Here is a 14,732-nt window from a genome sequence, read left to right as displayed (position 1 = left end):
CAGACAATTACATTTTTTGTTTAAGAATATAATTATTTGTAACCTACTAATTTTGTCGGAAAAATGGTTGTGAAGATAAGGGATGCACGAACCCAGAATAGTTTAAAAGTATAGTTTACCTATTAATAAAAATAAAATTTTTTGTCCGACTGACGATTTGCCCCAATATTTTTGTCGGACACGTAGATTTTTTTATTTAGAATATAATTACTTATAACCTCCTATTTTTGTCGGAAAAATGGTTATAAATAAAAAAATTCCAGGAAATTGATATCTTCGGCGCATCCGACTGCGCATATGCCCCATGAAAATTTTCCGACAAGGTTACCACATTATTGTAAAAATTTTTTATGGTAGATTCTGTTAAAATTAACCATGTGGTAATAAATTTATTATTTTCATAACTTTGACATATTTAGCGTGTCCGACGCGTCATATGGCCCAATATTTTTGTCCGACAAAATTGTTTTCGCTGTTTATATGATAAAAACCTTTGATTAAAATAAAATGACCAATGTGGTTATAAACTTTTTTCTTGAATAAAATTGACAACTTCGTGACAGCTTGACAGACCAACGCCCCACTACCATAATGCGCCAAGCTCCAAATTTGTCCGACTCCTCCCAAATAACAAGTACAAAAAGGTTCGACGGTGTGGTCATAAATAATAATTTTATATATGGGCCCAATGACTATAATGCTGTATTGTGTAAGGCTGCTTTTATTTTCTAAATAAAAATTAACGGTTTTTGTTTTTCAAGTAAAAACATTCCTTAGTATCATAGAAATACTGTTCTAAACTTTTATTAACCCTGTGTTAGTGCGATGGGTAAATATTACACAGTTAGTGCGGTGCGTTCTGTAGAACCCCAATAAAATTAATCAAGAGTACAAAGAAAAATTTGAAAAAATCAAAAAAGTCGCAGAAATAAGATAACCGTAATCTGCACTAAATGCGTTTATTGCGTTTTTTTTTATTTATGCCTCAACCTCAAAGGGTCATTGGCGCAATACAATTAAAAGGTTTACAATTTATTTAGTACATTTATAGAATACAAGTATGATGTCAAATTGTTCATATCAGTTCCGTCACTTAATATTGCTTGTAAGGTGTCTTGTAGTTTATATTGAAGTCTCTCCACGCAATAGAGAGGACACTCCAGTAAAATGTGGCGAACACTGAGCACAATATCACATACGTAGCACTGTGGTTTTACTTCACTCTCCAGCAGATGTTTATGCGTGATGGCGGTGTGGCCTATTTTCAGACGAGAGAGAATGGTTTGATGTAATCGCTTATTTGGGGTTGATTTCCAATGCAGTATTGAATGTTTTACTTCTCGCAGTTTGGATGTTGATTGATTCCACTTGGTTTGCCAAGCATTGATTACCAAGTTCTTGATTACAGGTTTTCCATCTAGATGTGGAATGCTTCTGATTTCTACAGCTTCCGTGCTTAATACTGCTAGTTTTGCCAATGAATCTACTTCTTCATTACCAGCAATTCCGATATGTGATGGAATCCATACAAAGTTGACATTGATAGTCATAGTTTGCAATTGGTGTAATGCTGATTAAATAAGTAGTAGACTTGGATGAAGAGGATATAGGTCATTTAATCATTTAAGACAGTTACAGAACATAGGGAATCCGTAATAATGACAGGATTTTTCATGTTATTTTCTACCACAAAATTTATTGCGTTGAGGATAGCGGTTAACTCTGCTGTATAAATGGAAGTTAATTTCGGGGGTTTAATTAATATTTTAGTTTTATTGAACATAAATGCTGCTCCCACTCCTTCCATGGTTTTAGAGGCATCGGTATATATAAGATTATGATTACTGTATGTCTTGAGTTCTTGGAGGGCACATTGCGTAGGTTCTACTGGATAATCGAGAAAGCCATTATTTATCTTTTTCAAATTCATTCTCGAATTCGGTGTTTGTGTCTGGTTGTATGAATTTAAGTATTTTGTTTCGAAGTCTGGTGCATCTAGCTTTTGATTTCTTATTTGGTAAATTTTCGTGTAGTTGACTTAAAAGATTCAATAGGCTTTCGAGTTCGTTTGTATAAGTTTTTATTAAGCTTATTGGGTCAGGGGTACCATGAACATTTTCCAATATATCTACGAATGTTTCATAAGATATTGAATGTGTTACTTAAGTATCGTCATACATTAGTCTAGCTGAATTTTTTATATCTTCCATTACTTGAATTGATCTTGTATCTGTGATTGAAGACTTTGGCTTTTTTAATTTTGGAACTGGAAAGGAGCTGTGTTCTGGAGTATCATTTGGGGGAGGGCTTATAATTTCAGAAATAGTTCGTTTGTTTGAAGGAGGATCGTGTGATATTTGTTGGGTGTCAGTACTTTGTGTAGCATGAGTAGCGGGTAAAGAGGCAAGGGTAAGTATTAGATTTAGTCGATAGTGTAGGAGTAAACGAAGATATAATTTGCATCCAGTTGGAATGTTTTCATTGTTTATTGGATCAGTTGAAGTAGTTGGAGCAGCATTTTGTACTTGAGATGTTTGGGTTTCCGAAACAGTTGGACAATTTTCAGCCGAATGTCCCGCATGTCTGCAAATAGTACATAAATCTTTCTCCATTACAAGAAATATACGGTATGATATCATTTCGTAAGTTACAAGTATTGGGTCAGGTATTGATGAGACAGGGGGAGAAATAAAAATATGCCTTCTGAAACTGTAAATGTGTTTGTAATCAGGATTTGATGTACCAATTTTTAAAAAAATTATTGAAGTTACCAAATTTAAGCCCAAATTGGAAAGTTCATTTTCAATAATTGAATGAGGGATTGAAGGACAAACATTTGATATTAATAATCTTTCATTTGATGATATTAATCTACGACCCTGAATTTTTTGGTGGTTTACAGTTATTATTCCTCTATTAATTTGTAGAAAATTGTTAACTAAAATTTCGCTTGCTAGGTAAATACAAATTCGACCATTTCACATTTTAGAGGAGAAAAGAATATTTTTGGGATGCATTAAATCACCAATTGCAAACAAATATTCTTCCAACCTTGTATTTTCCAACGCAGGAAAAACTACTGCTTGTGATTTTAACGGGAATTTGGTAAATTTTGATTTGTGACAGTGGCAAAAGATTATTTCATAGTTGTATTTGGTAAATTATGCTCCACTTCTTGATCAGGAGCCCCAAGAGGCGGAAAACTAACCATTTTCAATTATTATTGTCATCGATAAATTTTAAAAGTACGGTCCTGTTCCTTTGATACCAGAACTGATAGCAGGTAGGTATAAAAAGTTGTTGCTTTATATCCAAAATTGATTACTGTCTACGTGGATTTAGCGTAAATGTTAATTATTTGGAATTAAATAATAATTTGTACTCACAGTTTTTGTACTTGCCGTAAGAACAATCACTTAGATTCACTCTTTACGTAAAACTAGAATTACTTTGTTGCTTTTTAACACTTAAAAACTAGTTTTATTGTGAAGCTTGTTTTAAGCGTACGACTCGTTCGATTTCTTATTACAAAGTCCGCGTTTATTGCTTTGATATAAAAATAACAGTAAGTTGCAAACATTCAAATAATATTCTGAATATATCAACAAAGAACACCACAATATTTCTGGCTGGGGTGTACCACATCCCACTGCATTAACGCAGGGTTAAGAAATTCGAAATACAAGCGAAGTTGTGGCTGTATAACAGCACCTACCTGAGCTAAAACTCGTTTGTATAGAAAAAGGCGCGCGACGCCTGACCTGTGCAGCTGCAACTTGCATGATAAAGTAATTATATACACATACTTTTACACATATACATATACATACCCTTTTTAGGATTTCTTCATCGATTTCAGTAAAAGTAGTCCTTGCATATTGTCCCGGTCAGCTCTACAGATGATGTATCCTGGTTCAACTGGAAATTTAAAGGACATACTAAAGGATGCTGTTAAATCATTTATTTCTCCTCCTGCACTAATATCCAAAGCTCTATTAAATAATTCACAGGTAATAATTTTTGCTTTATACTACTCAAAAAGTTCATATTCATGTTTAGCTGCGGTAAGAAATATAGTAGATTGGTCAGATTTGTAGGTCTTGATAGTTCTGCTTTAAGATATATAGTGCGGTGGCTGGTTGTTCTGATAATTAAATATGTAATTAAAATATTTATTATTTATCTTATTATATACCGCTAAAGCAGTACATATCGTATGTGCTAAAATTCATTTTGACCATTTTTATTTACATTTATCCTTTCAGAATCCCTCTCTCTCTCTCACCTTTAAGAAAACTTTAAAAGTTTTTTTTTTAATTTTAGGCTAAACATTACGTTGATACATTTTTGTCTCACTGTACAAGACCATTTACACTTTTTCTCCAATTATGTGGACATAACAGAGCGAGACAAAGAGATAAATTGGCCCATATTTTAGAAGACTTTACTTCTTTACAGGACGAGGTAATAATAAATGTAATAAACTACAAGGCGTGTTCAATTGAAACCCATCTTTGATCCACAAAAAAATTATTGATTAATATATCTACAAATAATTGTTATCACTACATAAAATATCACTTAACAATAAAGGCACATATCCCATTGCTTCACCAACCGATGTATACCGTGCTTAAATAATTTTTGTGGCTGATTCTGAAAGAATTGTTTCACAGCATTTAGCGTCTTTTTCAATGGTTCAAGATTGTGAAAATCAGAAGGCAATAAATCATGACTATAGGGTGGATGCTCTAATATCCTTCATCTCGTTCATTGTAGATTCTCTTTAACTACTTTCGCAATGTGAGCCTAACTTGACCAAAGATGTGTTTCAGTTGAGCAAGCGTATATTTTCATGTAATTCACACTCACCGGCAAAATTAACCACCCACATTATATTTCTTTCAATTTGGAGGAATTATCAATTTTGGACCACGTTTAATGAAAGATGTGGTGAAAACCACCTTTGAGGAAAACAAAACAGTAAATTTTTTGAAAAAAAGTCGTTTATCAAGGGTGCTTAGCAAAATTTTCGAAGAAAATTCAAACAAACATAATTATCAAAATCATAGTCTAATTAAAAAATATGTGTGTTTTATTTTAATTTTAATGTGAATTTACTTATTTATTGACGAATTTTAAACACAATGTAGGTGTACCCAAAAAAAATATTTTTTATTATTATTCTTTTCTTCTATCTGATTCAATAGATTATTAAATTTTTTCACTACCTATATCATTAAAACAGGCCCAATAATTGAATCTCAATAATAAATCATTTACAATCAATTACTTTCAACTGAATTTTAATTCTTTTCTTTCCTTTTCTATTCTAATTTCCCTCCCTTTAATTTATATCTCAGTTTCATGTAACTACATTGTTGTCTATCAATTCACATTTATTATTGTTTTATTATATGACTGCTAATACAATCTTTTAGCTACATTTTTTTAAGCTTTCCGACTTTTCATCCCTTATGCGACCACTACTCCTCTCATTAGAACATCAAGGAGTATTGACCTTAACAACTTAGGTTACATCTGCACGTCCACATCTAACATACATATTAGATATCGACCCCTTTTTGATCCAAACGTTTTCAGTCTTACACTAACACATACATTAATAAATAGAAGTCTTTTAATAAATATAAATAAATATCTTTAAAACTATCACATATTAAAATTGTATATATGACATTCACTTTAGTCTACTTCACAAACAAAATAACAGGCACAGATTTGTTGGTTGTCTTTCACTAACTATGTCTTCACCCTCAAGAATTTCCAATTTCCATAAACTTGTTAACCTTTACAACATTCTCCGTCTATTCCACCATATCCCGTTAGCATAACTTAAGCAAAATATCATGTTAATGAATACTCAGGAAGTAACTCCTTGTAACCGAATGTAAGTACGACACGTTATCATTGCATGATTACATACGGCATACATCTGCATGTGTTTGTGAGCTTGGGGAGGTTTGTTACCGCCCCCGATTGTACATGCATATGTATTTGTCTGCTATCTTAACTACTTTTATGTATGTTGTTCAATATTGGCTTGATCTTATGGATCTTTAGCATCTTTTACAACCAGACATTGTTCTAACTCTGGTTTTTTATTTGTAGCATTTAGTGACTTGTAACCGTTGACCTGAAGATGCTCTGCATACTTTAGAGAGCGAAACCGGTCGTCGGAAGTTACAATAAATTATTGAGAGTACGTCTCTCTTTTACTTCATTTAAAAAAATATGAGTATTAATAATGGGTATTGCCGCTTCTGGCCTTTAGGACTTCTTGGAGACGGTTTGGCAATCCATTCATGATATCCTGGATATCCGATTGGGGGATATTGTGCCGCTCCTCAACCGCAGCCGTCTTGAGCTCTCCGAAGGATGTACGGGCTGGTACTCTTGCTCTTACCCATTTTTTGAGGTTGTTCCAAGTGTTCAATCGAGTTAAGAGGATCGGTACGTATTTTCGGCTGCAATGCTATTCAAATGGGGATTCATTTTTTTCGAATCATGAGAAAACTAACAAGTATTTTTGAAAAATTTAAACGCAGAATGAAAGATTACGTTATTAGCGAGGGCCGAAAGTCCCTGAGAACTTCTATAATGTTTATTTTAATAAGTTACAGGGGTGAAAAACTAAGAGAAAATTTAGTGTGATTTTTAATTTCAAATATCTCATTCGAAAGAAACTTCTTATATATTCTAAGGGACTTTCGGCCCTCGATAATAATTTAGTCTTTCATTTTGTGTTTAAATTTTTTAAAAATATTTATTAGTTTTATCAGCATTTGAAAAAAATGGACACCATGTCCGTGGAAATCGAACATTCGCTATCTTTGTCATACAACGCACTCAGTCGAATATAATGTTATGACAAGACTCAAGACAGTGACAAGTAGAAATGTGTCCGACCCGCTATTTTGATATAGCAGTTCATTCTGCTACTGCTTTTTAACGCTTTTACGATAGTAACAAAATCAATCAAAGAGTTGTTCATTAAATAGTATGGATAGTGAATTTGAAAAATAATAATTGATTTAAGGCGTACAATTAATAAAAAGTTATTTATTTTTTATATATTATTTATGGAAAATCCAAGTATTTTAAGTCATTAAAGTTCAAATAAAAGTATTATTTTATAAGAGTTTGTTCCGATAACCGTAAATAGGTACGAGTTTAGCTATAAAGTAAAGTGCCCATTGTGGCATAAAATGTAGTAAATGCTAATGCTTCAAGTACGTACTACATTTTTGAAGATTTCATTACACTTAAAAAGCATTTGCTTTTCTCCGTAGTATTTGCTACTATTTACTAGCCTACATAGAAGAATGTACTAAGCTTTTGAAGTATGTGCTTGTTTTGTAGTATTTTGCTTCAGTTTAAGTGAAGTTGGTGGGTGGACGTCTTCGGCGTAGGTATTTTTTGTTACAATATGGCAGCATTTATGAATGTGTCTCATAGAAAAATTTACAAACTAAGAAGAAGATTCTTAATTTTTGGGGTCATTCTTTTATCAAATAAAAGTTAATAATTGTGAAGAAGATTAACAAATAACAATTGTTCATTTTTATCCTCGCGTAACTCGTTTGTCACTTCGGAATCTGAGTCACTCGTTTTTACTCATGTACAATTCTAATAATTTGGTATGAAAACGTCATACGTAAAAATGTGAACTCACAAATCACAAGCACATGGAAAACTAATTCCATCACGATTGGTGTAATGCAGACACGGCTGGCGCTACGCTTTGTAGTAGATACTTCTGGTCAGTAGTAGGTACTTCTGTTGTGTAGTAAGTTCTTCTCAACAAAAGCACATACTTTTATGTAAAAGAAAATGCTACAAGGTAGTGACTATTTGCTGAAGCAATAGCATCTACTACGTTTTATGCATTCCACCCATTTTCTTGAGTGAATTATTAAATGTTGACTTCATATTTTAATAAAGATGATTTTAAGATTTTATAATTAAAGGCTTCGCTTTTACGGAGAGTTTTAACGCTTTTTTTTTCTCGGAGAAAAATAATAACATGATATTTTGGACTCCTTTTCCTAAGTGACTTCTCTATTGAGGTTGGCGGTCAATATGACAAATTTCTCTCTATTCTGGGCTTGATGAATTAAGTCATTTCCTGTTGTGTGGGTCCAATCTCTGATGTTTCGGAGCCAAGATTTTTTCTTTCTTCTTTAACCCCTTTTACCTTCGATCTTGCTATCTAATATTACCTGGAGCTGCTCAAATTCCCTATGGCGCATTATGTGTCCTAGATATGACGTCTATCTAATTTTTGGCTGGCCCAGCTTATTCTTAACATTCGGCGGTTCATCCACATTTCGAATAAATTCAATTTGTTAGCATCATACTGTTTTAATGTTCAGGCCTCGCAACCATATAGTAATAGAGACCACACATTCACACATAACACTTTAGTGTTCTCAATCTTATTGTGACTGATAGTTTGGGGTTACAGAGCATTTTACGCATGTTCATGAAACCAGACCTTGCTATTTCAATGCGTCTTATGATTTCTTTTCAGTGGTCTAGTTGAGTATTTAGCTCTCTCCCCAGGTATATGAAGCTTTGCGAACTCTGAAGAATGACTTTAACAGCCTGTGACTTTCTTCTGATAATATGTTCATCCATATCTTAAGTTGGTCTTCTGTTTCCACTAATAATACAGTGCCATCGGCATATCTTACATTGTTAACGATGATTCCATTAACTCTGGCACCTTCAGGGCAATCTTCAAGAGAAGCTCTGATTATAAAATATGTTCGGCATTTACATTAAATAATAGGAGGGACAAAATGCATCCTTGACGCACTCCTCGTTCTATATTTATGTAATTGGTGTTTCCGTTCTCTGTTCGAACGCATTCTGTGTGGTTCCAGTATGTATTACTTATGACAGCTATGTCGTGTCTATCCATCCCTACTTCTTTTAGCACCTCAATCAATGTTTTGTGTTTTATGCGATCGAAGGCCTTTCAAAAATCAACAAAGCATATATACAGCCGTTTTTGAACCTCAAGATACCTTTCTGTCATCAGTGTCAATACCATACTTGCTTCTCTGGTGCCTGTACCTTTTCGGCTACACATCTACATATTTTTTGTTTATTTTTTAGATTGTAAGGAATAAAACACTGAGGTAAATGTACGTTCATTATTTATTTACAATATTTATCTTGGACTATATCAATGATACATTTAAGACTTAAAACAATGCATTCGCATTGTGGTGCTAAATCCTAAAGATTGTGGATCCTAAAGATATCGTGGGCTTCGCACACTTCCAATGAAGATGTTCTTCAAATGATGAATTCAGAACGTCTGCTCATAAGCATCATAAAGAGGAAAAAACAGAATACTTCGGCCATATAATTCGAGGACCTAAATACCATCTGCTTCGCCTTATAATACAAGGAAAAGTGGAGGGAAAGAGATGGATTTTTCGAAAGAAACTTTCATGGCTGCGTAATATTAGACAATGGTGTGGCTGCACAGTAGAAGAACTATTTCGCGCAGCAGCCGATAGAGAGAGGTTTCAGGAAATTGTAAACATGATGACGGCCAACGTCTGAATACAGACACGGCACCTAAAGAAGAAGAACAGTTAACTGCACTTTAAATATATTATAAATTTGTAAAAAAAACTTACCTAGTAGCTGAATATTTCTGTATTATGTTCTCCTCGCCAGATTCTTTGAAATTACGGGATTGACTGTTATAGAAAAATCGTATTAATTTAATGTTAAAAAATTTAAAGGATGGCTTACATAGTAATTGTCTCTGATACTTCTTCAGCTGCCTCTCCAGAATACCGGGCTCGTCTATAAAATTCAGAATTAAATATTAAAAAAAAAAATTAATGTGTTACTTAGTTAATACCTATTATTGGTTTTCTTATTATATAGATTATGATACACTCATAAAGAAAAACAATACAATACGCTTCTACATTTCAATTTGAATTGTAACGTAGAAAATTACGAAAATGGCGGGAAGAAAATGACAGAGGCTCTCAGTAAGAGAGAGTAGATTTGTAATTGGTGGACTTTGTTCAGTCCAGTTTTATTATCGAGGTACTTTAGTTGACATTTGTGGCAAATGTAATAAATCATTTGATGTGATCATTCATTTGATATGACCACAAACATAATTATCTACAATCGGCAAAAACTTCCAACAATCCAACAAATAGTTTACTCCTTTAAACGAGAATAAAATTTAATTCGAAAATTATTGGTTTACCGATAGATTTTATAGATCATATTTTCACTATAAATTTAAAATTAATTTGAAAAATACAAAAGTAATTAATTTGATTTATGTAAAAAAATACTTACTTCAATTGAGCTAACCGTCTATTTCTTCGCTTTTCAGTAACACATTTCTTGTAACAACGTCCCATATTTTAATTTGCGCAAATAAAGAAATACATAAAGTCTTTATAAATTAATTGAGTAATACTACATTTATACAACGCAGTTCTTCACATGTTCATACCTTATCTAAGCTTTCCATGGTAACAGTACATTATTAAAATAATTTTACAACTTTTTTTCTTTTTCGACTATTTGTATAGTATATAAATAATGGTAACCACTGAATACATAATTAGTGAAAAAATAATCCTATCATTTATACAAGTCAAGGTTATCCAAGAACATTCAAAAACTGAACGAAACCGAAATAGCCATCTCTACCTTTCTAATGACAATGTCCATGTCAACCTAATGTTTACGTCTGCAGTTTCCATACCAGTGAGAATTTTACTACACGTAAATTGCCGTGTAAAGACAGAAAAAGTAGGGATAGCCGTCAAATATTTGCGAATTATGTACCTATAGCCTTAAGATCGGGAGTGTGTGCAGGCCATGGTAAAACTTAAATTCCGACCTCATTAAGGTACATACTCACGGTTGAATCTTGCTGTATGGCAACGGCATTGTCATGCACTAATCTAAAGTTTTCACCAATGAACGGTGCGAAAGGCATGATATGGTCTTGGAGAAATTCTTCCACCTATCATTGAACGTTCACATTGCCTCTATCGAGCCTAGCAAGATTCGTACGAGTTTCGTAAGATATATCTCCTCAAATCATTATTGACCCTCCTCGGTAAGCCACTGTTTCGGTTATAGTGCATGGAGCAAACCTTTCATTTTGACGATTGTAGACAAGCTGACGTCCATTTGAACTTCTTAGGTCTGTTCTGCTCTGATCTGAGAACAGTGTTCTTCCATTCAGCCACGGACCAGTTAACATATTCTCGCGCAGAGTCCCTGTCTCCCGCGCAGGAAGACAGATTAAAACTGTTTGTAGAAGAAGAAGAATTTTCAATACTAAACACATTTTTCAAACTACCACCAAGACGCTTGTACACCTGGGTCTCCCCGCAAGATCAACCAGGAAACGTAATACGGAATCAAATTGACTACATAATGGTGAACAAGGATTCCATAATGGATGCCTATCTGTTAAGGGTTACCCCGGTGCTGACGTATCATCAGATCATGTTCCTGTTGTTGGTAAATTTAGGTTTAGATTCAAGAAGGTTGCAAAAAAGAACAGCAACAAAAAGTGCGATATGAGAATACTAAAAGATAAGAAAACAAAAGAGACAGTCGCACAGATTCTTTCAAAGAAGCTAATTAATATGGAGCAAACATATAATGCCGAAGAATCACTCCAAAATATATGTGAAACCTTTAACAGCATCAGAGAAAAACATCTAATAGAAAAGAAAGAGATGAGAAAAAGTTGGATGAACGACAATATACTACAACTTACGGAAGAAAGAAGAAAATAAAAAAACAACAAAATAATGTACAACACGGTTCAGAGACAAATAAGAACTGAAATAAGAAAGGCCAAAGAAAATTGGTTAAAATCACAGTGTGAAGAGATAGAGTCGTTAGAGAAAAAACATGATACGTTTAACATGCATAAAAAGGTTAAACAAGCAGCTGGTCTTCAGAAATCCAACACAGCTAGCAAATTGCGAGACCAACAGGGGAATATCATCACAGACATAAATCAAGAAATCTGCATATGGACAAAATACATACAGGAACTCTTTGATGATACTAGATCCGAACAACCTCCATCCTACATTGTGATGACCACTTACCAATCACATCAGATGAAGTGGAAAGAGCAATATCACAACTAAAAGATGGCAAGGCTCCTGGACCTGACAATGCATATGCTGAACTCATAAAACTATTTAACACCGACGGTACTCAACGCCTAACCAAAATATTTAACGACATATATTTAAGCTGAGTAATACCAAAAACATGGTTGAAGTCGACGTTTGTTGCTTTAACAAAGAAAACAAAGTTTGTATCCTACAGTGATTTCCGAACCATCAGCTTAATGAGCCATATTTTAAAACTATTTCTAAAAATTATACATCAAAGGATATATAGACTGTGCGAAGAAAAATCAGCCGAATCAGTTTGGTTTTCGAAATGCAGTGGGTACAAGAGAGTCTCTATTTAGTATACAAGTGCTATTTCAACGATGTAGAGACGTAAATTGCGATATTTATGCATGTTTCATTGATTACCATAAAGCGTTCGATACAGTAAAGCACAACAAGCTGATGGATATATTAACCAATATTGGAATTAACACCTGTGATTTAAGGATTATCAGCAATCTGTACTGGAATCAAACATCCTCTATCCGGACAAAGACAAGAGAATCCGACGATATCAAAATCAAACGTGGGGTCCGTCAGGGATGTATACTATCCCCACTGCTGTTTAACATCTTCTCTGAGGAAATCTTTCAAGAAGCAGTGGATGATGTTAAAGTCGGAATTCGAATTAACGAAGAATGTATCAATAACATAAGATACGCAGACGACACTGTGGTATTCGCTGACAGTTCTGAAGCCCTATAGGAGTTAATGAACAGAATCGCAGAGGTCAGTCAGAGATACGGACTTTCACTAAACACTAAGAAAACAAAATGTATCTCTAAGAACAAACAGCAATTTGGACGAATCACTGTGAATGGTCAACAAATCGAAAGAGTAAAAACATACACCTACCTTGGTACGAACGTCAATGAAAATTGGGACCATTCTATAGAAATCAAATGTAGGATAGAGAAAGCAAGATCTGCATTTCAAAAAATGGCAAAGTTGTTCAAATGTCATGATTTGTCGATATCCATAAAAGTCAGATTACTACGATGTTATATCTTCCCTATACTGTTGTACGGAGTTGAGTCGTGGACTCTCACAGACGCCACTTGCAAGAAAATTAAGGCTTTTGAGATGTGGCTTTATCATCGAATCCTAAAGATATCTTATACCGACCACATTACTAATGAGGGTGTTTTGCTGAGAATGCAAAAAGAAAAAGAGCTGTTAATCAAAATAAAAACAGTCAAAATCGAATACCTCGGTCACATCATGAGGAACAGTGAAAGATATGGACTACTGCAACTGGTCTTACAGGGAAAAGTAGAGGGAAAGCGTGGACCAGGTAGGCGAAGGATTTCGTGGCTGAAAAATCTACGTACGTGGTTCAACACAACCACTACAAATCTTTTCAGAGCAGCAGTGTGCAAAGTACAGATTGCCATGATGGTCGCCAACATCCGAAACGGATAGGCACTACAACAAGAAGAAGAAGAGTCTAAGACGGCTGCGGTAAAGGAGTGGCACAATATCCCCCAATGTGATATCCAAGATTACACCCATTCCAAGACATACTCATACTTTTTTAATTAGACTATGATTTTCAAAATTATGTTTGTTTGAGTTTTCTTCCAAGATTTTTAAACATTGGATTTATGCTAAGCATTGATAAACGACTTTTTTTTTCAAAAATTTTACCGTTTTGTTTTCCTCAAAGGTGGTTTTCACAGTATCTTTTATAAAATGTGGTGCAAGATTGATAATTTTTGCACATTGAAAGAAATACAAGGTGGGCCGTTAATTTTGCCGGTGAGTGTATTAATTGAAACAATTATTTTCAGGCAGAAAGAGTAGACGCTTATTTGCACACCCTTTCCGTAAATTCTTCACATATAGCCTGTTTTGGAACCTGGATTTTATATCATACTTTAAGAATAATGATTATGTATCTCTTAACTGGGTTTGAGTTAGAGCTATATAGCGTGCACGAGTTTTACTATATTTATTGGTATGATATTAATATTTTTCATGTACATTCCGTCCAATATACTCACCGTTGCACGTCATCCGCGTCATAGCCGGTGACGTCACATGATACCAACACGAAATATTTAGACGGTAGGTATGTTCCTTTTTAGAATCATTTAGCCGAGTACACTGGAATTACGGCCACTAGACATATTTTCTTATATACGCGTAGATATAATATTGGAAAATTTCTATTAATGTACATTTAAAGAAACATACCCTAACTTGTTTCATTTAATTTGTATAAGTGGAATATAAAGCGTTCTGATAAAGCATACTTGTTCAGATTACACTCTAACTGCTATCGAACAAAGCTGACATTTTGGCATAAATTGGTAACAAATATTTGACAGTTGCGGTGATGATACTTCAAATTTGTTTTTATTCTTTACTATAAGTATTTGTTTTATTATGCTTCCGCAAAAATTATGTGATATATTTGATTTAAAATGAATTCAAGAATTTTTTGTAATTGGGCAACAACGTCAACTTAGATCTCTGACGTAGATAATGACGTGTAACGGTAAG

At 33.9% G+C, this 14,732-nt stretch overlaps 1 protein-coding gene across 1 annotated transcript in view; it reads left to right on the top strand.

Annotated features, from left to right (window-relative positions):
• The window catches only part of LOC126891740 (N-alpha-acetyltransferase 35, NatC auxiliary subunit-like), a 113,148-nt gene that overhangs the window by 44,466 nt on the left and 53,950 nt on the right, over positions 1–14,732 (top strand). Inside the window, exons 7-9 of the mRNA XM_050661015.1 lie at positions 3,840–4,010; positions 4,324–4,464; positions 14,018–14,184. Of these exons, the coding sequence (XP_050516972.1) occupies positions 3,840–4,010; positions 4,324–4,464; positions 14,018–14,184 (479 nt within the window). The remainder of the gene's footprint in view (positions 1–3,839; positions 4,011–4,323; positions 4,465–14,017; positions 14,185–14,732) is intronic.

Source organism: Diabrotica virgifera, chromosome 9 (genome assembly GCF_917563875.1).
Source record: "Diabrotica virgifera virgifera chromosome 9, PGI_DIABVI_V3a".
NCBI classification, from domain to species: Eukaryota; Metazoa; Arthropoda; class Insecta; order Coleoptera; family Chrysomelidae; genus Diabrotica; species Diabrotica virgifera.
This window is presented reverse-complemented; position numbering and strand designations above follow the sequence as displayed.